This window comes from Athene noctua, chromosome Z (assembly GCF_965140245.1).
Source record: "Athene noctua chromosome Z, bAthNoc1.hap1.1, whole genome shotgun sequence".
Taxonomy (NCBI): Eukaryota; Metazoa; Chordata; class Aves; order Strigiformes; family Strigidae; genus Athene; species Athene noctua.
The window spans coordinates 89848871-89876574 of record NC_134077.1 but is presented as its reverse complement, the minus strand read 5'-3'; the positions used below and the strand labels follow the sequence as shown (position 1 = coordinate 89876574).

General features: G+C 39.3%; 1 protein-coding gene across 9 annotated transcripts in view; it reads left to right on the top strand.

The window, feature by feature from the left end:
- The window catches only part of MCTP1 (multiple C2 and transmembrane domain containing 1), a 280669-nt gene that overhangs the window by 162465 nt on the left and 90500 nt on the right, over positions 1–27704 (top strand). For all 9 annotated transcript variants that reach the window (XR_012635495.1, XM_074931517.1, XM_074931516.1 and 6 more), the window contains 7 exons: positions 1422–1608; positions 6488–6581; positions 18587–18689; positions 20789–20891; positions 21297–21398; positions 21743–21817; positions 23657–23776. Coding sequence is in view for 8 of the 9 variants with exons in the window: in XM_074931517.1 (XP_074787618.1) it covers positions 1422–1608; positions 6488–6581; positions 18587–18689; positions 20789–20891; positions 21297–21398; positions 21743–21817; positions 23657–23776 (784 nt within the window). In the remaining variant the exon portion in view is untranslated. The remainder of the gene's footprint in view (positions 1–1421; positions 1609–6487; positions 6582–18586; positions 18690–20788; positions 20892–21296; positions 21399–21742; positions 21818–23656; positions 23777–27704) is intronic.

The window sequence follows — 27704 nt, the reverse complement described above, 5'->3', positions numbered from 1 at the left end:
CACTCATTTGAAGAGGCCACATTTATTCTCATAATTGTCTATTTCCTGTCCTTAAATGCCTATTTATGCATGTCTGCCACCTTCTTCCCAGTTTATTGCCCCTGTGGTCACCACATTATCTTTCTCTTCAAAATCAATTGACATTTCATGAAACAAGTTTGCTAGATGTTTAGTTTAGTGAGAGTGGCATATAGAACATGTGCTTGTCACATTAAATAATCGCTGCTAAAAGTAGAGTATTCAGTGGCTTAACTATGTATAGACTATATTCATTTACTTTATTTCAGTATTGTTATTGGTTTCATTTAGAGTAGTGAATTGGCAAAACGTTACCGGGGGATGCTGTAAGCAGAAGTATTCCAAACAGTGCTTTTTCACAGAAGTTCCAGTGCAGTGTAGGCTGGCGTTGCGTTCGACGCAGGCGTCGAATTTCTAGACATGCTCGGAGTTGCGGTCTAGGAGAGTCGAAACTTGTGAATTACACAAATTAAACTGTTAAAACTTCTGAGCTGTGCACAGACTTACTACTAACCCTGAGGTGTTCTTGTTTTAATTAGAAGCTTACGGTCAGTTCTTTGTTAGGAGTGGTACCGGTTTTCCTTCCATGCTCTGCCCTTTATTTTTAAAGGTGTTGCAGAGCTGTTTCTGCGGGCTGGCATGTGCGGAGCCATTCGTCATTAGCTCGGTGTATGGTACAGCCAGGGTTATTCAGAAAGGGATCAAGCAGGGTGGATTGGCTTCAGCCACTCTGCGCAGTTATAAGCACTCCCTGCTCATTACAACGTGAGACATCTTATTATATCGGGGGTTGTGGCATCAGATTTTATCCTGGATGCCTGCATGAAGCTTTGACCCTGAGCCACACACAGCTTACTGCAAGAGAGCTGAGCCTTTTGGGTGGTGCTCAAGTCATATTTTTCTCTGCTCAGTCATGTTAACTCCATCACAATTAAGCCCACACAGATTATTTTTTTCTAGAGAGAGAGGCGGGGGGGGGGGGGGGGGGGGGGGGGGGGATTTTTGCCGTTGTTAGATGAACGGTCTCAAAAACGTTCACATCAAAACTTGCATTTTGTGTTTATACAAGAGGCGTAATTAAATATACAATTTGCATCTGAAGCTGGATTTTTAAAATTATCTTTGCATTCCAGTAGGGCATATTAGCTAACCTTATTTCTATCATCTGTATGTTCTTGTTAATATTTATTGTTCACATGCATAACAGGTGGTAGCTTTTTTTAAAAAAAAAATAAAAATTCAAGCAAGTGGCATGGGTTGAAGCTGCAGAGAAATCCTTCCAGGAGCTGGGAGGGAATTTCCACTGATTTGGGGTTTTTTTGTCCACCTGAATGCAAATAAGCCGGTGTGCTCTTGTTTGACGTGAATAAAACCACGTGCTGATGGAGAACGTTTGTTTCTAGGTGCCAGGTTGACCTGTCAACCCTGAGTAGAGAACAGACCCACAAGTTGGAGATGCCGCTGGAGGAGGGAGAGGGGTGCCTGGTGCTGCTGGTCACTCTCACGGCCTCCGCCGCGGTCACCATCTCTGACCTCTCCGTCAACTCCCTGGAGGACCAGAAGGAGCGAGAGGAGATACTGAAGAGATATGTATGGAGTTCTTCTCTTTTGCCCTTTGTTTGCAAAATGTTTGCTTATATGAATGATAGCTGTCAGGGGGAAAATATCTAAATATATCCCTCATATCCTTATCACACTCAGCCAATGGCATTTATTTAAACTAGTTACTAATATTATCGCAGCTGGTAGAGGTAACATCAAGAAGGCTACAAATCCTCTTTATACAACAAGGTATTTCTTGCATAGTAGTTCAGCTATTTGATATGATCATGTGACCTAAAGAAGTTAATTTTACTGCCTTGCAGATAACTTCTATCAGCACAGAATAACTGAGCAGGCACTTGGTGACTGTACAGTTTCTAGTGACTGTTCGTGCCAAATGGTTTGAGGTGTCAATAGTTTTTGGCTGTTTTTTTGAGCATTGACTAAAAGGCAAGAAAACTGGGGTTTTTTGTCTGCACATTAGAGGCTGGAGCAGTATTTTGTATATCAAAATAATAGGTTTAAAGGATATTTTCATTTCAAAATATTCTGAAGCAAATTATTTTCATTTCCCAGCATCCTCACGTTACACAGACTCTGTGTAGTTTTACCAAAGCAACAGAGAGGGGAGCTCTTACTCCAGCGTTTGCTAATACCTAAATCACTAAAAGTAACTGTCTCACTACACACGGAGAAAGAAAAAAAAAGCTATTTCCACTTAAAATTACAAAGCTTTTATTGTACAATGCTGCCAGGTGTTTAGAAAGGCTTCTCTAGACACTCAGCCATTAAACCAAGCTCTGACTAACAAAGAGCCGCTTAATTTTTTTTTTAGATTTTAAAATATTCCTATTCCATGACTGACATCCTTTCAATAACTGAATTTAATAAAGATGTACCTTATCAGGCTGTGCAGATAACATGAAGTGCTAGTACTAATGCTGTACAATATTCTTCAAACAGATTAGCAGGATGTGCGCTTCAGCAAATTTATTCTGGCTATCTCCACTGAATCAGCTGTCTGCTAATGCTTGTACAACTCATACACCAATAGTGTTATCATAAACACAGTTTAATAGAGGTGACTTAGTGAGGCTAAACATAATATTCCTAAACCAACTGAGAGCTAAGGTATTGCGCACCATCTTTGAAAAATAATTACAATTAAGAGAGTTATTGCACATTACGGAACCCACCAAGACAGCCTGTGGTTGCCAGAATAGATCTTTATAAATATAATAAATTTCTGATGGATACGTTTTTGAGGTGACATGCTTCTTGCTACCAAGTGCATCAGTACCGTATTTCTGTGGATTATTGTGTGTGATGATATGGCAGTCAAGTGATACTGATAGCTTTGATAATTTAGTAGCAGTGTAGAAACGTGCTACGACTGTGTGTTATTAATTGGTTTTCCTAAATTCTCAATATTTTGTCCCCAGTGTAAAGCATAATTATGTGGTGTAAGATTGATCTATTTATTTCCATTTTTTGCATATTCATGAATATGTGTCCTTTCTTATATTTACATGACTGTATGCATTTGGAAACATTCATCTTTCTGGAAGATGTTCATATTGCAGAAGCATGAATTTCTCATTATGTGTTTTTGCAAACTGTAACGCCGATATACCTTTCTGATAAATTTTACTGTTTTCATTAAAATGACCAGTGGGCAGCAAAAGAAAGAAAAGACAAGGGTTAACGAAATTCAAATAGTTTCTTTTCACTGACGTTTGATTTGTCTTTGGTATTCATATCTCTACTTCAGAACCGATACAAAGGAAGAATATGCAATTAGCAAGATGTGCTGTTCCCCATTGAGTGGCTGTATTTTGGGGGCTATTTTTTGTCCTCTCGCAAAATCCAGCTTCCATTTGAGAAATGTATTTTGCACCCTTTCTGCAGCCAAAAACAGTTAATGAGCTGACCTTGCCATCAGATCAAATAGCCTTGGAAAATGACTCTATTACTGTCATTTAACCATTTGTAGCTGAACATCAGAGCCTTACAAATTAAACAGGCATTACTGTTTGAACCATTATTTTACCACAATTGTCTGAAAAGATTAATTCCTTTTGGGGTGAGGAGGGGGGCGCATTAATGGGTACAGACCAAGAGAGATTGTATGACCTTTTCAGAACGGGTGTGCTGAACCCGCGGTCCCCCTTGTCACAGTTTAAAAACCAGAGGAGCTAGTTTAGAGAAGAAGTTGTTAGCATTCCATTTTTATTATGACATTTCACAGTCATCCGATTTAATGTCCCTTGACCAGATTGTCCACCGTGAGACGATGGGCTTGAAATGTTATTTAGAGCATTGATAAAAGGTGAGCAGTTCTAAGATGACAGCGAGTCATAAGGCTGGTGGTGTGACATTAATTTTCTCCATAACAGAGATGGAATAAGACGTCATGGTGACAAGCTGTCAATCAGTACTGGCCCCTCAGTGTATCTCGATGCCATAGGATGGGGTATTGCTTCTCCCATAATAGAGCTGAACTGAGATGCTCTCCCTGACAGCTGCTGCAGCCATACAGAAAATATATTATACAGCCTTTCATTAAAAAAATAAAGAGGACTCATCTCCAGAGCATTTCAATCTTTTCCCATCTATTGAGGGCTGAAAAGATTCACAGCAAATCACGGATTCCTCTGCTATGGAAATTTCAGGCTTCAGAAACCATGCGGGTTTTGAGGCCTTCAACAATAATCATAAATAAGAAGACAGAATTTCATCTGATAAATCATTACTTAAAGTTATGTATTTAAAGTAATGTATTAAAGTAATTTGCTTCTCCCAGAGTCTCTGCCCTGGCATTGTACCTATTTTCAGCAGTCTCCACAGTCACGATGTGCCGTAAATGAATCTAAGCCAGCCGACTTGCTGGAACTAAAACTTCAAAAATAATTATACTGCGGGATGCTCACAGAGGTAGCAAAGTGAAATACAGCGCTGGTGCCTTTTTGCAGAATGATCTTCCCGGGATGAAGTTAGGAAAAGGGGGCTGGACGGCACTGCGGGGAGGGAGGCCGTCACTTGGCTCGCTCTGTGTTTGGTTTTTGCTGTTTTCTGTCTGCAGCTCCGTGTTTGTCTCGGTCATTGGGAAACTTGGGTAAAATGTGGACACATTTTTGTAAATCCTTTCGCTTTCATGATGGTATTAGAGCAGAATTATCTCCGTTGTGGTAGGAGAGGTAAGGGGGTTGAGCGTGTGCTGATTAAAGTTGGCCATCAGTATTTTTAAGCAGGCCCTCTGGTGATTAACAACTTAAAAATTAAAAAAAAAAAATTATTAACCGTTACCCTGTGATAATGTGCATGCATGTGTTCGTATGTACGTAGCGTGTGGCGTACCACACTTAACTGGATCCCTCAGTTCAGTGTACCAAGGTCAGACCTTCACTGCAAACAGTAAATGGTCAGCTGGGACTTACAAAATTCGTATCTGGAGTGTGTTTAACTGTTAGAATTGTCTTTATTAATAAAGAGTCGGGCTTGCACATTATATGTCTACATTTTAATGGGTAGGTTATTATGCATAAACGTACTGTAGCTTTTGCAAGCTGACATTTAATATTTCACTTAAGCAGCAACTGTGGTTTTCAGATCAGTGATGCTATTTATTCTGGTTTTCCATAAGAGTCGATTTTGCCTTCATAATAAATTAAAGAATTGTTGACTTGGTGTTTTACCTGATGTTTGCGTTTTCTAGAAATCTGGACATTATCATAAACAGTGGAAAAGGTTTCACTCACACTACATTAAAATTTTAGAAAAGGCCACAGGCATTAAATGTATTAGCCCAGAATTTAAAATACTTCAAAACAAAGGTATGTGCTAGTATTTACGAACAAGACTTGCAAAAACAACCAAAAATTAGGCCACACACATATACATATATGACTTAAAATGGATTTGAAAATCTAATTCTAGTCTCCTCTTTCCAAGTTCCTCCTCTAGGTTATCTAAAAACTGAATGATAATTCCGTGTTTGTTATTAATTGATTGCAGTTTCAAAAGTTGCATTCAATGTCCCATCGTTTGAAATTCTGTAACTTTTAAATTATAATCAAAGTTAGAGCTTTAGAATTGTAGCTTATCACACCTAACTGGTGTCGATACTCCAAGTTTGTTGCTTCTGGTTATTTGAAGAAAGAGCAGCAACAGAACACACTTCCCAAGCAGCTTTCTAAAACTATGTTGGATGAGTACAAGATTTAGTCTAGTCTTTAATTTTTTCTTTCTTTTTTAAATATATGTAGATATTGCAGAAATTTATGTCAAAAAAAAAAGTGATAATTTATACTAAGAGCTTTCTGCCATGGAACTGAAAACATCTTTTAATTAATTTAAAATTTTTTTTTCACGTGATTATGATGAAAATTGTTGTTATAATCCTCTTTCGATTGTTGTTGCTCATGTTATTTGCAAGCTTATATATGCATATATGCTATAGGCAAGCTTGCATATAATGGTCAACTACAACAAAAATAATATTGGCCCTAAGACACTTTTCAAAATACTCCTGGAGCCACCAAAGGGAAAATGTGAACATAGATGTCACAAAAATATTCAGGAAGAGAAAATGTTTTATTGTTTGTATTAATTTTCTTAAAACACTGCTATAGTTTGTTGTTAATTTAGTTGTTCGTGTGCTGTGAGGGGATTGTCAATTCAGTAGAATTAGTGTTATATTTAATCATTCAAATTCTGATTTTTCCTTTGTATTTTTCACTGGTAAGTTGCAAAATACTGAAAGAAATGCTGACAACTGTGCATTCTTCAGAAAATAATATTTAACAGCATGAGTGTGTTAGACAGAATTACACTAGCTTATATCAGGGCTAGGGAGGAGACTACTAATAATGCTTTTGGTTTGTCTGTTTTGCAATCCGGAATTCTTTTTCTTTTTATTATTTTTTAGAGTCCAATGATGATGTTCCATAACATGAAGGATGTGGGATTTCTTCAGGTGAAGGTCATCAGGGCAGAGGCGTTGATGGCAGCTGATGTCACAGGCAAGGATTTATTTAGTTTCTGTTACAGTAAAGACCACAGTAAGACCAGGCCTTTTTAGAAGTTTAAAAAAAAAAAAAAAAAAAAAAAAGTTTAAAGCAGAAGTTTATCTGAAGATTATTGTCTGTTTGCACAGTCTCACCTTCAGCTCATTAAGGTAGAAATCCACAGACAAACAAACAAAACTTTTGTTAAGCAAGGCATCAAGTCATTCTGGTGCTAGCAGAGCCTTACATGGGTTATTTCTCAGAGGGGTGAAAGACACATTTTTCTCCATCAGAGCTCCTGGAATAAATACATAGAAAAGACTTCTTCTTCTAGTAGATAAAATTATACAAAACAATCCAAATTAAAGCTCAATTCCAGAGAACAAGGAAAATTAAAATAGTATACTTTAAAGTTGTTGCCCAAAGAACCTCTTGGTATCTGCCAGATGTTTTGCAAGGCTGCTGTTGGTTTCAGACATTTCAAATAAATGCAGTTTCCTGTAACTACTGCTTATCTGTTTAAGAAGATAAATAAGATAATGCTCTCTTTTTTTTTTTTCTATTTTATGTGATATAAGCTGAAAGGATAATTTAACCTTTTGCTTTTCAAACTAAAGAAGTATTTCAGCCATAGTGACCATATTTCCCCAGAAATGTCCAAGTTATCTCCTGTAAGTACAATCACCTTCACACTGCACAAGCTGAGTGGAGCAAAATGAGCTGCTTCTGTGTCAGAAAATAGCAATCTCTGCTTTTAAAAAAAAAAAAAACAACCAAAACATAAAGGGGGAAAAAAAGGAAACGATACTGATCTGGCTGATTTCACTGCAGTTTGGACATAAATGTTCTGTTACAGGAGCAGATGTAGTTATACAGCAATATGCTCATTTTTATTAGTTTTTTTGTAAATTAGCTAGCATGAGTACCAGTATTTACTTATTTTTTCTTAGACAAGGTAACAGAGCAAATGTTTTATTGCTGAAACTGATCATCCAGTTTGTGGCACGCAAAATAACTGATTCTATTTTTGGGTAGGTTAGAGAAATGCTTCTAAGGATTCCTCGCTCGGCTTTGACCTTATAATCCAATGTGGTCTGAACAGAGAGAGAGATTAAGTTATTCAGGGGCAAATGGGATAATTCAGTCCCTGACCTCGTTCAGTCTTCGACTTTTCCAGATCAACATGTCATTTGTGCTGGTTGAACAAATTTTTTGGAAATACATTTGATTCAATTAAAGATGTACAGAGCTACCAAAAATTTTCAGACATTGCATTTAGAATGATGGTCAGGAGGAGGGGGAAAAACACTCAGTACCTTCCTGTGTCCCACATACTCTGTTCATTAGCAAGAAAAGACATTACAAGAAAAGAAAATACAGCAGATACACTTTATAAGATGGCTGTGCATTCCAGACATTACTAAAATCATTGTATATTTTGGAGAAAAATACGTGGAATTTTGAAAAGGGGACAAAGGTTTCTTATTAACTACTGTAGCCATTTACAGCTCTTTTTAGTACCTTGTGGGTATGTACAGATCAGTCATTTCAGATTAAACTTTGAATAGTAATATTTAGAAATAAAGTGGTTATTTGGTGTTTGTCAATAAGTCATGTTTGCAAAGATTGTATAGAACTTGACCCTCCACATCTATTCCACTGAGCAATACTTATTAGTCAGTGTGGAGAGCGCTGTCATCAGTGGCATAACTTACATGACTAAGGATTGCTTCTGTTGGTAAAAGCTAAGGACGAGTTTGCTTTTCTTACTAAATTGTTCTTTCAGAGTTAATCTTTTGCCCTCCCCGGAGTCTGAAAACTACCTGAAACACCTGTATAGTACCTGTGTGGTTTTCTCTGTTTCCTGTCTGCTGAACGTATCCCGTTTCCCTTTCAGGAATCTTTTCATGTGAAGTAATAAATCAAAATTTATTAGTTTGGGCTGAATGGATTTTAAAATTCCTTAATATTCCATCATTAAGCATAAGCATAGACGGAAAAAGATTTCTGTAATCTTTTAAGTAGTCATCAATCTTACTACAGTTGCAAGGATTTTTTTTTTCCTTTCAAAATGTGAAATTTTTCTTTTGTTACCATACATTCATTGAGCAGCATTGTAATACTGTATTAACTCTGTGTGAATAAAGAGCAATTGAGACTCCCGTTGAATGAATGAGTAAAAAGCACAAATTACTTTTTAATGAAACCCTCAATTCTTCTCCTTTCCACAGAAAGCCCATAGCCTGAATGCTACTACAGTAGGTCACTTCAGTTAAGCCCCTAATAAACTGTTGATAGTTGAGGGCATTCTTTTCTCCAGTTTCAATAGCCCAGTGTTGGACAGTGCACTTCAGATCGTTAAGGTTAGTACAGGTTTTTTTTAAAAAAGGGGGAGATGAGGGTGGTCGTTCAGACCTCAGTTTACAACCACCCCCCCCAGACACGCACTCAACAGGATGCCAGGGTGGGCTGAAATTTTGGAGAAGGGGTGGGCAGGGGAGCGAGTGGGCACTGCCGGTTTGAAAACGGGGCGCTGCTGGGATGTGCCATAACTGGGTTTTAAAAACACCCCAGAAAAGAACAAAGCGAGGCTTCTCCCTCAGCCCACTTACAAGGAAGTCCTGGAAAGGGACAACCGCTGAGGATTTGGGAGAGTCCCTGCTGGTACTGGAAAGCTCACCATGATTTTGGGGAGAGCTGAAAAATAGGGCGTGTTCCAGGACCTGGGCCTTCGAGAGAATTGCTGGGTCTGTGAGGATTGTTCCCCCAGGAAAAACAGCATCTTTCCACGGGCAAAACGCAATCTTAGGGCTTCCACCGATCAAAAATTGTATTCTGTTGGAAATTGTGGTCAGAGCAAATAGCCCTTCTTGGAAAATACGTATTTTTTAATACGTTTGTGGGGTTTTTTTAACTATAATCTAACAGATGGAAAGACATTGAGCGTGGTGTTTACTTTTTCTTTCTCTTCCTGAGGAGAAAGTTTAATTTAAATCTTCCATTGTGTTCTAGCTATTCAGTGCATGGCCGTTTTCTCCCTAAATCCTCAGCTAAAAGTTATATTTTCCCCGTTCCCCATGTCTTTGCTGGCTTGTGTAGGACGGACAGACCTTCTCTGGGGTTGGGCTGTTTGCAGAACCCTGGCACAGCAGTGTGTGTGCCTCCAGGGACATCCTTTTACGTGAAGAAGTGTTCTGATGATGGAGGGGAACGTGAAGTGTAATGGGCTCATCGTGCCAGGTGGCCTCTGAAATTCATACACGCTCCGCTCGCCTAACCTGTGTGAGTTTTGGGAAGGCGTGAGCCCTTCGCTCTGACATCGTGCAGGTTTGGTCAGGGAAGCTGCTCCTTCTGCAGCAAAGGTGGGCAGGTGTAGGTGGGTCGTGCTGGAAGGCTGCTGGCTTTGCTTACGTCTCCTTTACCGGGGTAGATCATTCCTCCTTCCCTCGTACCACGAAATAAAACTCAAAACCTCTGCCTTATTACTGACGAGGAGCAGGCAGGGTGGGAAAAGATGTGCCACAGGTTTGAGCAAATCCAGCGAAAGTCCTATTATTTTAAAGAATAATAGTTAGCAACTCAGATTCATTAGCCGAGCAAAATCCAGGCTCCGTGTGACAGCCTGCCTAGAAAACAGTTTGTTTTGCTGTCTTTGGGCTTTAATTAAGACGTGTTCAATTCTAGCCCCCTGGCTCCCCTCTCCCCCTGCCCCCACCCCGCTTGCTGTGTCACAGACCGGCGATCAGACGCTTTCAGATGGTCCAGCCCATGACTTTGACCTTCTGCGCGGTCCGGCGTTCCCTGGGGAACCGTTCAGCTCATGAGGTCTGATTTCACACTTCCAGGATGCCTCGGCTCTCTTAACAATGACAGGGAGACAAAGCCCTTTAGAGCGGGCCGCATGGGGACTTGTTTAAATTGGAAACTAGAGAGGAGTCAAGGAACAAGGTTACAGGCTACAGAATAGTGCTTTTAATAAAGAGCTCACAGCTCTGGTTCAGCTCAAAGAGGGCTACCTCTGTACAATTAATTGAGACATTTATCTGGAGCATCTTAGGCCTCTACTTTCTCACAGAATTATGTGATAAATATCAGCTAAGAGGCAAATGAGATGTGCATGAAATGAATTTTTAACACTTTGATTACTGTGTCTCCAGTCTTCATCAGAAGTACATTTATTTGTATTTCTGACCTCATTATTAATCAATTGTCTGCAGGTTTTTTTGGGTGCCGTGATTTCAGAACCTGGTGTATCAGACAGATTTTACTAAAGAGCTGGGTGATATTTAGGTTTGCAGTCAAAAGCTTTTCAGGCTTCTCCTCCTCTGAAGAACAGAAACTAAGCATAGAAAATGAGGCAGAATTTTTTTTTTTCTTCTTTTTCAGTTTTATGTCAGGAATTCAGCCTCTCTACTATGAAAATTCCATGTTAAAATTTTGATTAAAGTACTTGAAAGCAGTATGAAGATACCAAGGTGGCTAAATGTGCAGAATGTAAATGAGTTTTCTAAAATCTGTTCTACTAAAATGTCCTAATACCACATGTGCAAAAATAGTCTCTGAAATTGTTCTTCAGATGCTAGGAATTGTCAGAGTGATGTACACACACGTTAAATGCACAAAGGTATGGAAGCCCATGCATGTAAAATTGAAAGAATAAATTCAGAGGCCCTTTGGAAATATGGTTCCAAAAGTAATTTTCTCTGTCAATTAGCACAACCCGATTTCAATATACACTTGAATTATCTTCACAAAGTACAGAAATCTACTAGATGGGCAGTATTCTATGGCAGATAAAATTTCACCTGGTCCTATCGTGTAGGTCGCCTGAAGACATCAGTCCAAGATCCTACACTGCAACACTACTTTTTTTTTTTTTTTTTTTAAACAGTAGCAATTTCAAGATAAGAGTAGCAAAATTAAAAGGCATTTCTGGTTAAGAATGGGATCTAGAATTAAATATACAGTGAAAGGATGACGTGTGATTATTAACTTCATGTTTTCCGCTGTAAATACTCCATGGCAGTGGCTGTGGCACTGCACTGCATCGCCGGGCAAGGTGTCTCACACCTTCGTGGTACCAGTCTGTGGCAATATGTTTGCAGCAGCACTGTTAAAGAGGAATTATCATTTCCATTTTAAAGATGGAAAACTAAGAAAGGTTAACTGACTCAGCTAGGGCCAACAGAGCAAGTCCTTGTCAAAGTTGGCATTTGGCTTGGGTCCTGTACTTAATCCATTCGATAAGGCGGCTTCTCATGCTATTGAGCCATTCCTCCTCCTGGCCAAAGGTCAGACTGGCTGCTCTGTTGCAGGCAGCTGGCTGGCAGGGAGCTTGGAACAACATTAGTGACATTAGCGTCTGCATGAGTGGCACTGCCCCCCAGAGTCATGAACTGGCTGTCTTGTCTTCCCAAAAAATAAAGGCTTTTTTTTGGCTGTGGAGACTTAGATCTGTAATGGACAGGCACGGCCAGCAGTGGGGGAGAACCATAATAGCCTATGAAATATTCAAACAATATTTCAGCTTTCCTAACGACGTTAAACTTGGTTGAACTTTGTGAAGTTGTGGTTTGTGAACTTGGCTTCTGAAAGTAGAAATGGAATTGAAATCTCTTACAGAATTTTTGAACTATCCAAATCATTTTTAGCAGTCAGTGATTCCAGTTCAGTTCTGATAATGTCATTTAAACAATGCAAAAATTCTTCTCATACTTAGCTCAGAACGAAGTTAGCCATTTGCTTAAAACCCGTTCATGGTCTAGCTGGTGCTGGACCTGACTTTCTATCAGTTCATACAACTTCACAGACTGATCAGTGGCACGTAATCTATATTTAGCCTGCCACATGGCCCCTTTTGTTGAGAAAACTGCTGAAGAAACAAAACTAGGAAATTATTGGTGTCTCTGGACGTACACTGAAGGCACGCATGCTTTCCTCAGCCATGGTAGAGCATCTCCAGAGGCTTGTCGGGAGCCAGCCTCCTGCTGTCTGCTGATGACCCGTGTGAGTTAATCCTTGTGAAGTACAGTAAGTTTTTCAGAGGACAGGGAGGTCTGCTGTGTGCATCTGGGCTTGCATCTGCTCTGGAAAGCAATTGCATCAGTGGTAGTTCCTTGTAAGAGTCCACAGCAGACCTGATTAAGAAAGAAAAACATTCTGCATGACCGATGGTCTTTCAGATTTCTTACCTTCTTCCCTACAAGCTGGATTTTCAAAGACTGGAAACAGAAAAGTGTGATGTTTATGACTGTACACGGGTGTTTTTCTCTCTCTAAAATGGAATCATCTTACTGCATAAAATATGATGTTTCCAAATGTTTGTTTAATAGTCTTTTTTTTTTTACAATATTAACCAATTAATACGCAGATGACATGCCGTTTTCTGGAGACAAACACATGTATTTAGTAGTTTTATAATAAAAGGGCATCGCAGTTTAACTTGCACAAAACATGGCAAGCAAGAAATTTAAATTAAGCTCCATGATAGCTTTTTATCAAGGAAAACTCTGCTTTGTGTTCAAGTGGAGCCAGAAAGTGAGTGCAGAAACGCAGTTATGTTGAATTGAAGTCCCTGTTTGGAAGAATTGCTGTTGTTCCAAAATGAATTTTTGCTGGGAAAACAATCCTACCCAGAACCAAAAATTTTCATTGGACAGCCTCCCCTTCAGGGACCGTTGAAGGACATATCTGTTTAACTTGCCCAGAAATAGGAATTACATTGTATTGCAGTTTGACAGCTCTAATATTCAGGTAAAGTTCATATTTGTACAAACAAGAGATACTCGCATCTGAATTGGTCACGTGTCATTCAGTCTGTCATGCAAAATCAGGACTTGCGGAGTTAAATTTGGGATGGCACTGCCCACTAGAGTGGGCAGAGTCCAGCTCACCTCCAGCCCAGAAGATGGGCTGCAGTGGAAGTGTCTGAGACCGGTCCACCAGCCCTAGGACAGCCGTTCACGAGCCGCCTGACATCTCTGGAGCTTGCCGAGGGGTCCCAGCCTGGCGAGACAGCTCATCTGCAAATGTGGAAGTCCTGTGGCCTTTGAACTGGTGGAAACGGCCTTCCCCAGACTTTTCCAAGTGAAAAACACAGCAGGAGTGTTGGGCAATACGGTGCTGTAGCTACTTGAGAAGACGATTCAGGAGCTAAAATTGTGTGGATGTTGAGGTTTTGTTGGTTTGATTTTCTAAATATTTTGAGACGCAATTAAAAACTGTCACTATTTAGGTCTCTCTTCTATGATGAAAAAGTTTATTTTTTACGCTGGCAGGAGAAAGATGTTACTCAAGTAGCCAACCTTCTGAGATCCAGATAATGAATCTGAGCTCCCAGTTGACTTAATTTCTTCTGTGAAGGACTTCCTGGGCTGTAGGGGACCTTGGTTTTGAGGCAAATAGCAAATAAGACCTTACTAGTTCCCTGTTAGCCTCTTTTGCAGCTTAACCACTGTTGTAGAGTTGGGCAGGTGATGGCTGTGCAGTTTATCCAGGGGCGTGCAGTAGTTCTGAGAATTAAGGTAACAAGTGAAAGACTAATAGTTTAATTAATGTGTGTGCAGCGTGCAACGTGAGGGACACGGTGCTGATTGAAGTAAAATATTTAGATCTAACTAAAGTAATCTCAGTCTGGGCTCTGGTCTTGGCGGCTGTCTAAAGATTAAATGCAGTGCAGCATAGCACAAACAAGGGTATCTGTCAAACTAGATGTAGTGTGTGGCATGATGAATAAAATGGGAAGCTTCAAAAGATAGGTAGTTCTTTAATTTTTTTCATCGATAACTTATTTTACGAAGTAGAATTCCTTCTAGGGGACGTTCTCAGATAGTCGAGGGTCTGTAGTGGCTAAAGGGGGAAGAAGGGTGAGGGAGGTACATCAGAAGAGAAGCTGGTTTCCCTTCCAGATTATTATGAGTATTATGTAGATTAGCACTTTATTTGTGCCATTTCAGGAGCCTTTAGGATGGTACAAGCAGCATCCAAAAAGCATGAGACGTTACAGCAACAGGGTGGATTAATGAGATTTGCTTACTTACTGAGGTGTAGTGCAGGTCCGATTTCAGCCAGTTGGAAGGTGTACTTCACTGGTTTTTACTACCTAGTGGTGTCACGGATTCCTTCAAAGAGCTCTAGGCGTAACAGGGGTTGGTCCCACTGAGGCTCACTCAAAACGGTGAGTGCTGGTTTCGGTGGTGCTGGGAACATGCTCTGAAGTGCCTTAAGCAGGTGGTGGGTTGTCTTACCCTGGCAGAGCACTGAGCACACGTTTCGGGCTGCATTCAGCAGTTTGGGGTGTCCTGATCAGTAGATTTCAGTACCTCTGGAGTCACTGGAAGAGCAGCTGGAGGCCTACAAAAGGCGCGGAGCAGGGAGCTAGTGGGAGGATCCGCAGTAGACACAGGGATTTGGGCAGAATTTCTTGGCTTGTGGCAGCTGATATATGGGGATATTTGACAGTGGTGGTTCAGCCTGTAGTGAAAGGTGTACTTGAGATGACAACATAATTTAGAATGATGTAACTGAGCTCAGGCAGCACAAGTCTAATCAAAGGTCTTTAAGTGTTCTTTTAGAACCACTAGATGGACAGCACGTACTTTTCTGAGCACATGTGGTCCTTTTATATAAAAATGAGGAAAACCATTTATCTTTTGTTTGAAATTGCTAGTTGCATTAACTAGACAGAGGTCGTCTGAGGCTGCCTTGCTTAAGAGTATGTGTCATGCTGAAGGTACTGCTTTTGAATAATATAGTGGAAATTCTCAGATTTCCTTGGTCCTTCTAGAGACTAAGGAGACCTAAGGCCAACATCTTCTAACATTCCAGTGCTCTCTTAAGGCTCTCTTTGGGAACGATCCCATTATTTTGAACACTCTTGTAATGCAGCAGGTTGCCATGGCTGTCAGTGAGAGTTAAGATTGCAGTTATTCTTTTTAATAACGAGAACTTGAAAGATGACAGATGGATATGAGTTTCACCAAGTACTCGTGCACTGCTCTGGCTTTGTCTTTCTGGATCATGTTCACTTATTTGGGTTGGTATCCAAATAGCGTTTGCACATACCATATGTTTAGCACGTCAGCAAAGAGTGTTGCCTTTCAGATACCCAGCTTGGTTGCGAGTGTTTCAGCATATGGAAGAAGTGCCCATGGGCGATAGTGAAGGGCTTTGCATATGGGAACAGCGTAGCCTACTCGTATGGTGGAAACGGTGTTCCTTAGTAGAGATCTTCAGAGCTGGGAAACTTCTACTTGTCAACCATGATATTTGGGCCCTCCCGGGTACCATTTCACAATACTTCCTTTTGTCGTATTTGGTCTCGAACTGTTCTCAACTTACAGAGGGGAGGAGAGATGAAATCTTGAGTGTGAGAGGGGGATTTTTTTTTATTTCTGAAAACTGTCCGTCTTTGGTTTTGATCGAGGACCTCTGTGATTGATGTTACATATTATTTAGCTTTCTTAAGTGGATTGATATCCTTATAAACCTATAAGGAGAGTCACTGAAAAAGTGCATGTCAACAAATGCAGAAAATAAATGAATGTAGTAAATACTTTCTCTCTGTTTGCAGAAGGTGGCCTTTAGGCACTGCAGTGCATTTCCCTGCATCTGTATACAATTAATAAGCACAAATCACATTGTACCGTCTGTGCAAATATGACTGATGATACTTTAAAAAGGGAGATAAATTAGTATCGTTTAGCTCACCTACTGTGTCAGTCCTGCCTTCTTTTAACTATCTTCTGGGCCTTTCTTTTTCAAATACTGAAGCCCAAAGAACCTAAATAAATGTCTAAGTTTCCTACCACCTTTTAGGCTGGTGAAGTAGGAAGACATCGAGTTGTGTGATATATCCATGATATCCAATATATCCATATGATACAATATCATATTATCCATGGCTAATGAATTAATAATTTTTCAAGCTTAATGGGAAAGGTTCGGTGGTATATTGTTTACTAGAGGAGGTAAACTTCAACTATAACTGTAATTCACAATGTGTTTAAAACAATTATTCTTTATCATTAAAGTTAATAATATGCACATTAACCTCTGATGTAGTCTGAATCAATACTGCAGTTTGGGAGATGTGACCCTTAGACAGCTTTGTCTAAATATTGATTTCATTGTCATTTGTATAAGGTATGAAACAAATTACATGCCTCCCTAATATCATTAATGTAGCCCTATTGAGCTACTCAATTTACGGCTTCTTACAATGCATGACAAAGCATTACAGAATTATTGAAGACATTGTGAAATACAATTGCTTAGTGTGCTAGATTTGATTGTGGAAGGCCAATGCCAACACTCAATAACTTTCAAGCACTTTGCTGTCCAAAGAAAGTCCAGGGACGAGAACAAGCCACTCTCCAGTATGCAACTCAGTTGTTAATTTCCATCAGACAAAGTTCCCTTGGGTTCTGGGAGCAGCAATTTATTCTGCAGCTTGCTACTTACGTGTTTGTAGCCTTACATGAAAATACTCCTTACACCTGTATTCTGTGCCGAAGGCAAATGTTGTTCTCTTCAATTACTGCAGGAAATCAAAAGAGGTAGGAGGGACAGCATCCCTCTGTCTCAGCCAGCATTTATAGTGGTTGTCATTAGTGTCATAATTTGAAATATGAGTTAAATAATTTACTCCACACTGCGATTTCTTCCCGTTGTTGCCTCAATTGCAACTCTCTTCTCACCATGCCCCTCATGTTTGTGTTACTGCTCCTTCCACCATAGCTCTTCCTCAGATCTTCCTCACAACACCTTCTTACCCTTCCAGGAAATTTCAGGGTTGCCCCGAAACCCTGGAGATATCAGTTTTCCCTTCTTTCACTTCCTGCCTCTTCGGAGAGCTCTTTTTTTTACTCAAACAAACTATTGTTAAGCATGAGATTCAGGTTTCTGCTTTCCTTCTCCTTTCCATGTGCAAATCTTGGCCTCGTGGATATCCAAGAAAAAGTTTAGGATCAGTTTCATGTCTTTCCCCTAAACTTTCAGTCGGGATGATTTTTCTTGCTTTTTGCTTGGTGTCTGAGCACTGCTCACCTGCAGCCATTGTCTATAAACTCCTTATTTCACATTCAGGGTCACACACACACATTTCCTTTCCCTATTCTTTTTCTTTAGCTTAAAAAAAAAAATTTAAAAAAAATCAACTTCCATATCCAGTCTAGGATATCGTTTCCATTATCTACATATTACATTTTCAAAGCAGCATCTTCATACTTCCTCCTGTGGTGGCTTTCACGCTGAGGGACCTTCGTGTAAATATATGCAAAGCTACTTCATTGTGCTTTAATGTATACAAAAATCTCAACCACGTTTGAGCTTCTGCTGTGCTGAGACTACAGCCCATCATTCCAGCTGATATCGTCTCATTGTTTAATTGTACTTGCCCATTTTCTCTGGTGTTAGGCTTTTATCTGAGACTGTCTTTAAGGTTTTTTGATTTTTGGGAGAGGATTTGTACAGCGTGAAACATGTAGGGCATAGTAATCTTTGGATAAGTATCATAGGTGCTATGTTATTACAAATAATATGGAATAATACATTTCCTACATATCAAAATGCTCTAATTATGTTATCATTACAGCCAGTGCAGGATTGGCACCATTAAAGTAAAGTTCTCTTAGCTGTCTCAGAAGGGTGCTTGGCACCTTTTATGAACATGCTGTTTTTTCATCAGAAAGGTCTGTATGGTGATTTCTTTCTTTCTTTCTTTCTTTCTTTCTTTCTTTCTTTCTTTCTTTCTTTCTTTCTTTTTTTTTTTTTTTAAAGACAAAAAAGATGTTCTTTTAGTATTATGGAGATGAACAGCCTGTTATGATCATCTTGAATATAATGCAGACCATAGGACTTCCCTGAATTAATTCCTGAGAGAATTACAGTGCAGCTTAGGAAAAGAAGAAAAAAAAAAAAAAAAACAACAAAAACCCCACAACCAACCTAATTTTGATTTAAACCTTGCTCACAGTGGGTTTTCTTAGTTCATAAATTTTGTTCCAAATTTTCTCTTACAGGTAAAAGTGACCCATTTTGTGTAGTCGAACTGAACAATGACAGACTGCTGACACATACCGTCTACAAGAACCTCAACCCAGAATGGAACAAGATCTTCACATTGTAGGTGTTTGGATTTTGTGAGCGTGTGTGTGGGGCTGGGGTTTTTTTGGGGGGAGGAGTGTTTTGAAGGGGATGTATGTGTGAATCAAAGATACCTACGGCTGATTCTGAAGAAGGATAACGATGACATACCAACATTTCTAGACCGAACAGCTTTAATACTTTTTTGAGGATTAAAGACATGAAAAAAATCAGATAAGGGGTACCATTTAAAGGTAAAAAAACAAAGTCTGTTTCTTGGAAGCCAGGTATGAGTAATGCTAAGCACTCCAGACTCCTGCCAACTTCCTTGAGAGTTTCAAGAGCCAAATCCATTGCACTGGATTTGTCCCTGAAGTTTTGGGTGAAAAAAAGGATATTGTGATTATGGCCTCCATTAAAATGTGGTTGTTAACTTTAATAAACACTGGATAATTATATAAAGGAAGGAATTTTAAATGCAGTCACACTTCTCTGAATTATGATCAGATACTTTCCACTCATTCTTCCCATTTACCAAATGCAGCTCCCACAATACCATCTAATATCATACTGCTACAATGCTGCTGTTGGGTAAAACGCGGTCTGAAACATTCAGTTTTTTGGGAATTGATGCGGTTGGGTTTTTTTATCCTTTTGTTATTTTGAAGACAGTAAAAGGTTGTGACAAAACAGAAAAAAGTCTTCCACAATCAAAATGTTCCTGTTATTTTTCTCGCTCAGTTGCCTTCTTTTTCTCGCTGGTTCTATCTGACTGCAGGGTGACACCAATGAGTAGAAAACTGAGCAGTTGCAGGTTTCTCTGCTGCTGAAATCAGCCAGAAAACCGGGAGAAGTGTTAGCTTTGTGTACACTTACTTCGCATTATCATAAATGAAAATGCTATACTTTGCCCTTGATCTCAAAACTCAGTCCGTTTTTAATTTTATTTTTTTTTCCCTTCCAAATTTGTCATTTGTATATTCGGCATCCGTATGTTTTCTTGCCCTGCAGTGAGCTCTCAGGAGTGAACTTGGAACAAAAGAAAAATTCTCACAACAGTTGTACTTCTCATTAGCTTATTAACATAGTTCTCATTTATGTATCTGCAAAGGCACTCTAAATTCTTCATTAATTTATTTTTAATTATCTACAAATAGAGCCAATAAGTAATCAACCTCCACTGCTCGACAGTGTTCTCTGGATAAGAAAATGCCTGATTTTGTAGAGGACAAAAGACTAACCAGGAATCAAATAGAGAAACTCAAAAGGCCTTCAAGGAGAGTTTTGACCTCTCTTCTATGTATGTTTGCATTGACTATTTTATTTATGCTCAGATTTGTTAATTAATTTTGGTCCAGCAATCCAGTTTCATCTATAGGCGTATATTTTACTGAAGTTGAACTGCTTTGCGTGAATTTGTATTTCCTGGATCAGCCATTTGATCAGAGATAAGTTCTCTCAAAAAATTCTGTGGTTTTTTTCCTCTGAATAAGGAATGTGAATTTTTCACTTGAGAGTTCACAATGTACAGTGACATTTGTTGTGCAAGGTGGTGGAGTGTTTAATAGCTCACAGGCAAAAAACAGTAGTAGCTGAAAAATGCATCGTTTTTGTATCGCTTGTTCCGAATTTGTTGTGGTGACTCTTGTGTATTTGTGATTAAGCAAGGGCTTCAGAATTAAAGAGCTTGTGCTCAGTGCAAGGACTCGTGGAGCTCGTAATTATTTCCGTTTACAAACCTGCAGATTTCGCAGCGTTTGCAGCAGGAATCGCTGCAAGGATAGCAGCGTTTCAGGGGTAGTGTTTAACGGCTCTCAGTCCTGCTGCTGGCGGCTGTAAATCCCCCAGCGCTGCTCCGCGCTGGCTCTCGCGCCGCAAACCCCAGGTAGGAGATTTAAAGCAACATCCTTCGGAAAACTTCTGCTGGGAAAACCCCGCGGAGAGAGCCAGCCACCGCCGCAGCCCTGAGGAAGCCTTTCGGTCGTAGGGAGGGACGCCTCCGTTACCCAAGTTCTGTTCTCTGCCATGGCTTGGGTAAACAGACGGGTATCTGGTTTTGCTAACCTTTCAGGCTTTTGTCCTTGGTACCCGCCGGTGTAGGTGACTCCTGTCTTCTGTGTGTGCTTCTCCCTTTGTAGCAATATTAAAGACATCCACTCGGTGCTTGAAGTGACAGTTTATGACGAAGACCGCGATCGGAGTGCTGACTTTCTAGGCAAAGTCGCTATACCGTTGCTGTCTGTAAGTTTCATTCACCTGACATACCGCTCTGAATTTTTCCTGCTGAAATGGGGAGGGCAGGCGGGGGGTGGGGGGGGGGAGGAAGGAAAAAAGGAAAGGAAAGGAAAGGAAAGGAAAAAAAAAAAAAAAAAAAAAGATTTGCAGCTCTGTGTCTGTCATTTCTCAACCAAGGTCTGTAATAAGAACACTAAAATTTTAACATACTCAATTCACGGCCATGTTGAATCCCATGATAGTTAATTTTTCCTGACAGACTCGGTCCTGGTAATGAACAGGTACTTGTCAGACTTGCCACAGTTGTTTTGGGTTCTCTGTCAGTTTCAGCAGCTGGGGGTCAGGGGTCACCGGGGGGGTGTATTCAGCAGAGACCGCGAGACAGACGGCTGTCATGTCCTTTTCCTGCAGATTCAAAATGGTGAACAGAAAGCCTACGTCTTGAAAAACAAGCAGCTGACAGGGCCAACAAAGGGGGTCATCTATCTTGAAATAGATGTGATTTTTAATGCTGTAAGTCTTAACTTTGGCTTTTTTGTACTGCTAAAGACTTCAGTTTCATGAAGGCTTTTGTTCCTGATTTGTAGAGAATTTCTGTCATTCCTCATTTTCTCTAAACCTTGATGTATACTACAGAATACTCTTCTGCCACTGCCTGGCACACCCACTCTTTTTGTTGCTGCTGCCGCTGCTATTGCTGCTAATGTAAAGAGCAGCAACTCATGCCTCTGTGTACGTTTATGTGTTGCGGGCTTGGCAGCCATGACTTTGAAACTTCGTAATTTTTGCCAGTTGAAGCATGTGTTATTAGTAAGAGCGAATAAGCCTGAAATATTGACACACATTTTAATGCACAGGTGAAAGCCAGCATACAAACCTTAATGCCCAAAGAACAGAAGTACATTGAAGAGGAAGACAGACTGTCTAAACAGGTAAAGAGTAAGGAAACACTAATCCTTTCCGAAAGCCTTAATATCAAGTGTGCACATCCAAATATCTGGTATCGTACTGCTGAGGGTAAAGAATAACATTTTCATTACCTGTTTACAAAAGAATATGATAGGTCGGAAAAGGCAGAAACAAAATACATGGGTTTATTGTGTCCCCTCTATAAATTGAAGCTTAATTTCCATGAAATACGTGAATAAGAACACAGTTGAAACCATCAGGTTCCACACGTATCAGATTATAGCACAGGTGCATGTAAACTAAGTCTTGCATAAATTTTTGCTGTTAACCTTGACCCAAAAGATCTCCATTTGTTGCCGGGTAGAGTCTTTCAGCATTCTTTTAACCAAATTTTAAATAGGTTAGGTTGAGTGAGGTTTGAATCAAAGGTGAAAGGCGGACTAAAACTCTGCCTTACTTTTGAGAGTCCTGTGGGTAGGAAATGTCTGAACCCTTTTTCTTCTTTTTTTTTTTTTCTGAATATTTTTGCCACTCACAGTTTTAATGTGTTGCTAAAAAATATTTAAACACACGTCCTATCATTTTTCCCCACTTGAACTGCTTTTGATTCAGTTTTTCGTGTTCCACAAATGATTTATTTTATATGTGGAGTGAACTCGGCTTTAGGTGGGAACAAGGTATTTGTTGTTTGCAGGGAAAAAGCAAAGGTCTCAAAACTGTTTTTTATTTTGGTGAAAGCTTACAGCCCTGAGCATAATCTAAATTACCTGCTGGATGAGCTTTATATCAGTTATATGATGTATTTCATTAAAAAGGTTTTCAGGAGGCAAAATATTTCTTTCTTTACTGTTGTGAGTAATGCAGTTACTAAAACTGCATTTTGCACTACTGTTCCAGCAAAGGGGCAGCAAGGCCTTTTATTCAAGGTTCATTCTTCTCCCCACTTTCATAACAGGAAATGGCATTGCGCTTTTTGCAGATAACAGAGGAGTAAACTTTAGATACGCACTTCGGGTTATTTTTTTTTTTAAATTATCTCGCATGGCATACCCCCCCTCCCATACCACTTAGGGCGGGGCAGGAAAGGGGATCTTTATGCCTGACTGATGCATTTGCGTTTTAAAACATCCACATTTAGAGTGAATGTGTCTCACCTACCTAGTGGCTTCTACTTAATACACAGATTAAATCATTCACTGATTTATCCACTTTTTTTTTTTTTTTTTTTTTTTGTATGTGTCAAGTGTATTGCCATTTTAGAGGATTTAAGGGTTAACCTGAATGAAAGCCCAGCACTGTTGCGTTTCACCTCTATATAGTTTGAATGCATTTAAAGTTACTTTGGTAAATACTTAAAAACGTGGTCAAAATACATCACAGCAGTCAAATCTATTACAAATGAGGGAAAAATCGGATGTAAAGGGTGCAGGTGATCTTAACTAGATCAGAGCAGTAATTTCTCATGGTTTCAACTTAGTATCCTACCGCATCTTTTTATTAAGAAAGGCCGAAATTTGTTAAGTACTGGATAACGGGGAAAGTCTTGCCTGCTTAGTAAAACTCTGAAATCTTAATAACAAAATCGTTAATGAAGTTTTGCAAGTGGCTTTTTAAAGTTGACCCAACAATTTGTGTACCGTTTAGAATGAAACTCAACAAATATAAGTTGAGACAAATAACAAATTCTCTCTTTTCCAAGTCTCTCAAACTTCAAACTATATTTCTCAATTTGTGAGCTGGAGACCTTCACGTGTTATTTTCTCAGTCATCACTGAAATGAAGAATGACAATATTGTAAGTGTGAGCCTCTTCTGAAGCTTTTGGGGTTTTGAAACATTTTCATTCTTTTACCTTTTTAACAGCTACTGTTAAGAAACTTTATCCGGATGAAGCGTTGTATCATGGTGCTCATAAATGCCGCCTACTACATTAGCAGTTGCTTTGACTGGGATTCTCCCCCGAGAAGTCTTGCTGCTTTTTTGGTATGATCTTCTTTCTATTATTGCTAATCACCCTGCCGTATTTGTGTTCTAGACTGAAAGTTAATACGGTGTTCATGGGGGGCGGGGTGTCTGACTTTTTTTTTATTTAAAACTTTTCATTTTGAAGATGCCGTAAGCCATGTTTATTCTTTTTTAAAAAAAAAAACAAAAAAACAAACAAACCAAACAATTAAGTTTAACATGTCACACAAACAAGTTCGGAAGTTGGTTTTCTTCTATAAATTTCTAGTTGTACGAATAACATAAGCAAGTGGCACAACTCAAAATACAGCCAGTGAACTATGGATCTATCTTGAGCTTCTCACACATTACTTCTGTTAGATTTTGTTTGGCTCCCTTGTATATTGCATATTTACTCTGAAATTTGTTTTGAATATTTCATGAATGCTTTTACATACCATGAATATAAAATCAATGCTATTTTCTCCTCTACATATCAATATATGTTACGCCTGTAACTTTTTTAGACAAAGCTCTGAATCCAGAGTTTCTTCCTTCCTAAGATTTAGTGTTCTTGGTTAAGAAAAACCAAACCAAAACCAAACCAAAATAAAATCAACTTTAAACTCATTAGCGCAAACAAACTAGTAGCTTTTAGACATCAAGTTCTGGTCATAGTTCACTTTTTAGTGAATTAATTTTTAGTGATTTAAATGAAACTGCTATTTCTCCATAAACATTAGCTTCATTAATATTAACCTTTACTTTCCTCTTAAATTTTGAAAATTCCAAACATAATTGTAGATTATATTGTGTTTCCCAGATGAATGTCTTTTAATTTTCAAAATCATGTGAACTACAAACACGACCAGAGTCCCCGTTTGTTTTTTTGCCTGAGGGAGTCCCACTAGGAGTAAAAATTTATGCATGGACACACTTTCTGGAACATCTAAATTTATTAAGTTGGCTGAAATACTGAAGTTACGAGCCTCTCCACCATGAATATGAACAGGGAACGTTTTTAGTCTTTCTTTGAGTAATTATAGAGGGAGTCTGCTGACAGTACTTCTAGCTTGGGCGCCTAAAGCTCAGGTGCCTCAAATCTGGAGACATCAAACCAGGCATTGGAGCTGGATGCATGGGAGCAGTGAAGTGGAGTACTTTGTTGTGTCACTAAATCATGCTGTTTTGCAGGAAGTTTCCCTTGGCAGGGCTCAGTTTGTACTAAGTGACTTGTTAAACCCCGCTGTATCCTGTCATGGGATGGCAGCAAGCTGTCGGTCCTTGCTTTCAATGTTCATCAAGAATATAAGAGATACAAGTGGCGTTCAAACTCTCAGGGTTTTTATACTTTTACTGACATCTGTAGTAATGACAGTATGTGCAAAAATCTGAATATACTTGCTACTGTTTAATTTAGAAAGACGGTCTGTTAGTATTTCAGGTTAAAATGATCAGAGTTTCATAGGAAAATGCATGTTTCTACATAAAACTGAAATGTTCATGTTGGTACTAGTGATCCAGTTAGTAAATACTCACCTCATCCAAATCTGATTGTAATACAGATGTGAAACACCCAACCTCTCATTGGTGGAAGAAAGGAGATAGAAAGGCAGCTTACTCTTCGGGGCGAATGGAAATATTTCTTCTTCATGGTGCACTGCTGTGGCCATGGAAGAAGTTGTGTTGCTGTGAAAATGTAATTGTTTCTGATCACTGGAGAAATTCAGTGTTGTAAGACATACTTAAAAAAACAGAATTTGAGCAGGGAGGTCTGTAGTGAGTATATGCCGTTATTGTAGTTATAGTGTATTGCAGTAGAAGCATGTTCCTGATTCTATTCATATATATACATTTACATATATATGTATCAAAAGCCTGCTTTTCTTAGTCTCTTTTTAGTATTTGTTTTACCGTGTGGTGGTTGTGGTAGTTATGGACACATGAGGTCTGCAGTGACTTCACAGATGTGGTCCTGCTCTGCCTCCAAAGGGCATCCTGTGCTTTTCAACCTGATGTTAGCCTGGCCAAGGATCAAATCATCCCTCTGTCGGGAAAAACATTTATAAGGTTTTGTTGGCCAAGTCAAATCTACATGAACTTCTGTCATGAGCAGAAGCTTTGGATTAGGTGGTTTCTGGAGTTTCATAGCTGTCAGAGGCCCCTGAAAAGTGTTGAGAGTGATTCACTTGGCACGTGTAATGCTGAATTATGCTTGCACGGAGGTTACGCTGGAATTTAATGGATTCTATGAAAAATCTGTACTTATATGTATCATTTTCATCTCTTCACCAGTATACAAATCATATCTCCTCTTGAAGATGTCTCCCGGAGGTTGGAGAATGTCACAGTGAAATGTCAGTGCCAGAAAGGAGATGAGAAATAGGCCATTCTGGGGGTTTCCAGCTCTGTAGGCAGACTAATAAATAACATAGAAGAAGTAAACTTTTAAACTAACCATTTCTTCCTTCCTGTTGGATTTGAAGATGTACTGTGATGGATAACGTCCCCGTACAGATTTACAGCCATTTCACACAAGTCACCGAAGGGAGGGTTGGTTGTGCAGATCTCCCCCTGCCCCAGTTCTGGGCGTTAGAGTTGCATGTACCCTTTTCTTGTACCTCACCCCGTGTCTTTTCTTTCTGATGGGGCCACACTTACAGGAGACCACAGGTGAAGAAATGATTCTGACAGGCTAGCCCAGTTTTTATAAATGCGGTAAGTTAGTTGTCATTACTGAGAGATCTGGAAAGAAGGACTACTCTTGGAAACCCACAGATTAATTGATTAATATGGTGACTCTGTAACGAGCTACAGTTATCTGCGTGACGCTCTTTTGCACACTGAAGTGTTCACTGCAGCTCTTTTCAGTCGTTCTTCTTGGAGAGTCACCATTTGAGCCACCGGGACTAAAGAGTTCATTGAAGGGGCTTGCTGATTATTTGTACTTCAGAATTTGTCTCAAACCCTCACATTATTTGGGACATTTTAGGAAAGGAAACGCTTTATTGAAGGTTTAGGATGGTTCTTTCTCAAATCTGTCCAAAGACACCAGCGACATGACCAGTGTTGCCCATGCTGTACCCAGTACCAAAACCTGTAAGTTAAGTTTTCAATGTTCTTAATTACACATTTCCTCAGTATGTGGAACAGACATAAAACACAGTATTTTGCCTGTTTCTGCTGAACTTTATAAGCTCATTGCCTTCACTGGGGATTTTGTGTGAATGGCTTAAGGTTTTGACTTCCAACATTTTCTGTGCCTCAGTAATTCACAGCAGAAGAATCACTGCGCAGACATAATTTTTTATTTTTTAATGCTGTTATAACTGTGATGTATTATTAGCTGTTATTTTTCATATATTCAAAAGTCTTTGTAAATAGCTCATGAAACATAGGTTGATCTGGCTAGATGGTGTCTTTGGATTTTAACCATCAGAAGACTTGCTGGTCTCTCCTCCTTTTTCACATTTATTTCCTGTTAAATAAAGGAAATGTGTAGCAACAATATTAATAATGTTTTGGTTCCAGAACAGCTCTATTACATCCCATATGAGCCCTGTTATATCTAGAGGCTGATCAGGAATCTGTTATGTGCTTGTGTTTATGCTTCTTAAGCACCTAAATGCAATGGAAAATAATAGAATACGTAGAGAGCGCCTTTGCTGTAAATTCACATGATTTTCTGTATTTAAAACAGGCCTTTGAATTATTTAGCAGTTCATTTTTATATATATTTTTAATTCAATAATTAATACGGTATGTTTCAGGCAGAACTTTATTAGAGTATGCAAAAGGGGATGGTTTTTCTTCAGATTAATCTACTCTGGGCACTGAAATGTCTTCTAAATTGGGCTTAATTTCCATCAGCTTCTTGACCAGACATTTGTGTTCTTGCAGATGTCAGTGGGTGCAACGTAGGGGGAAAAAAGTGTACACTCTTTTTTTCCGATACTGTCATTTCTCA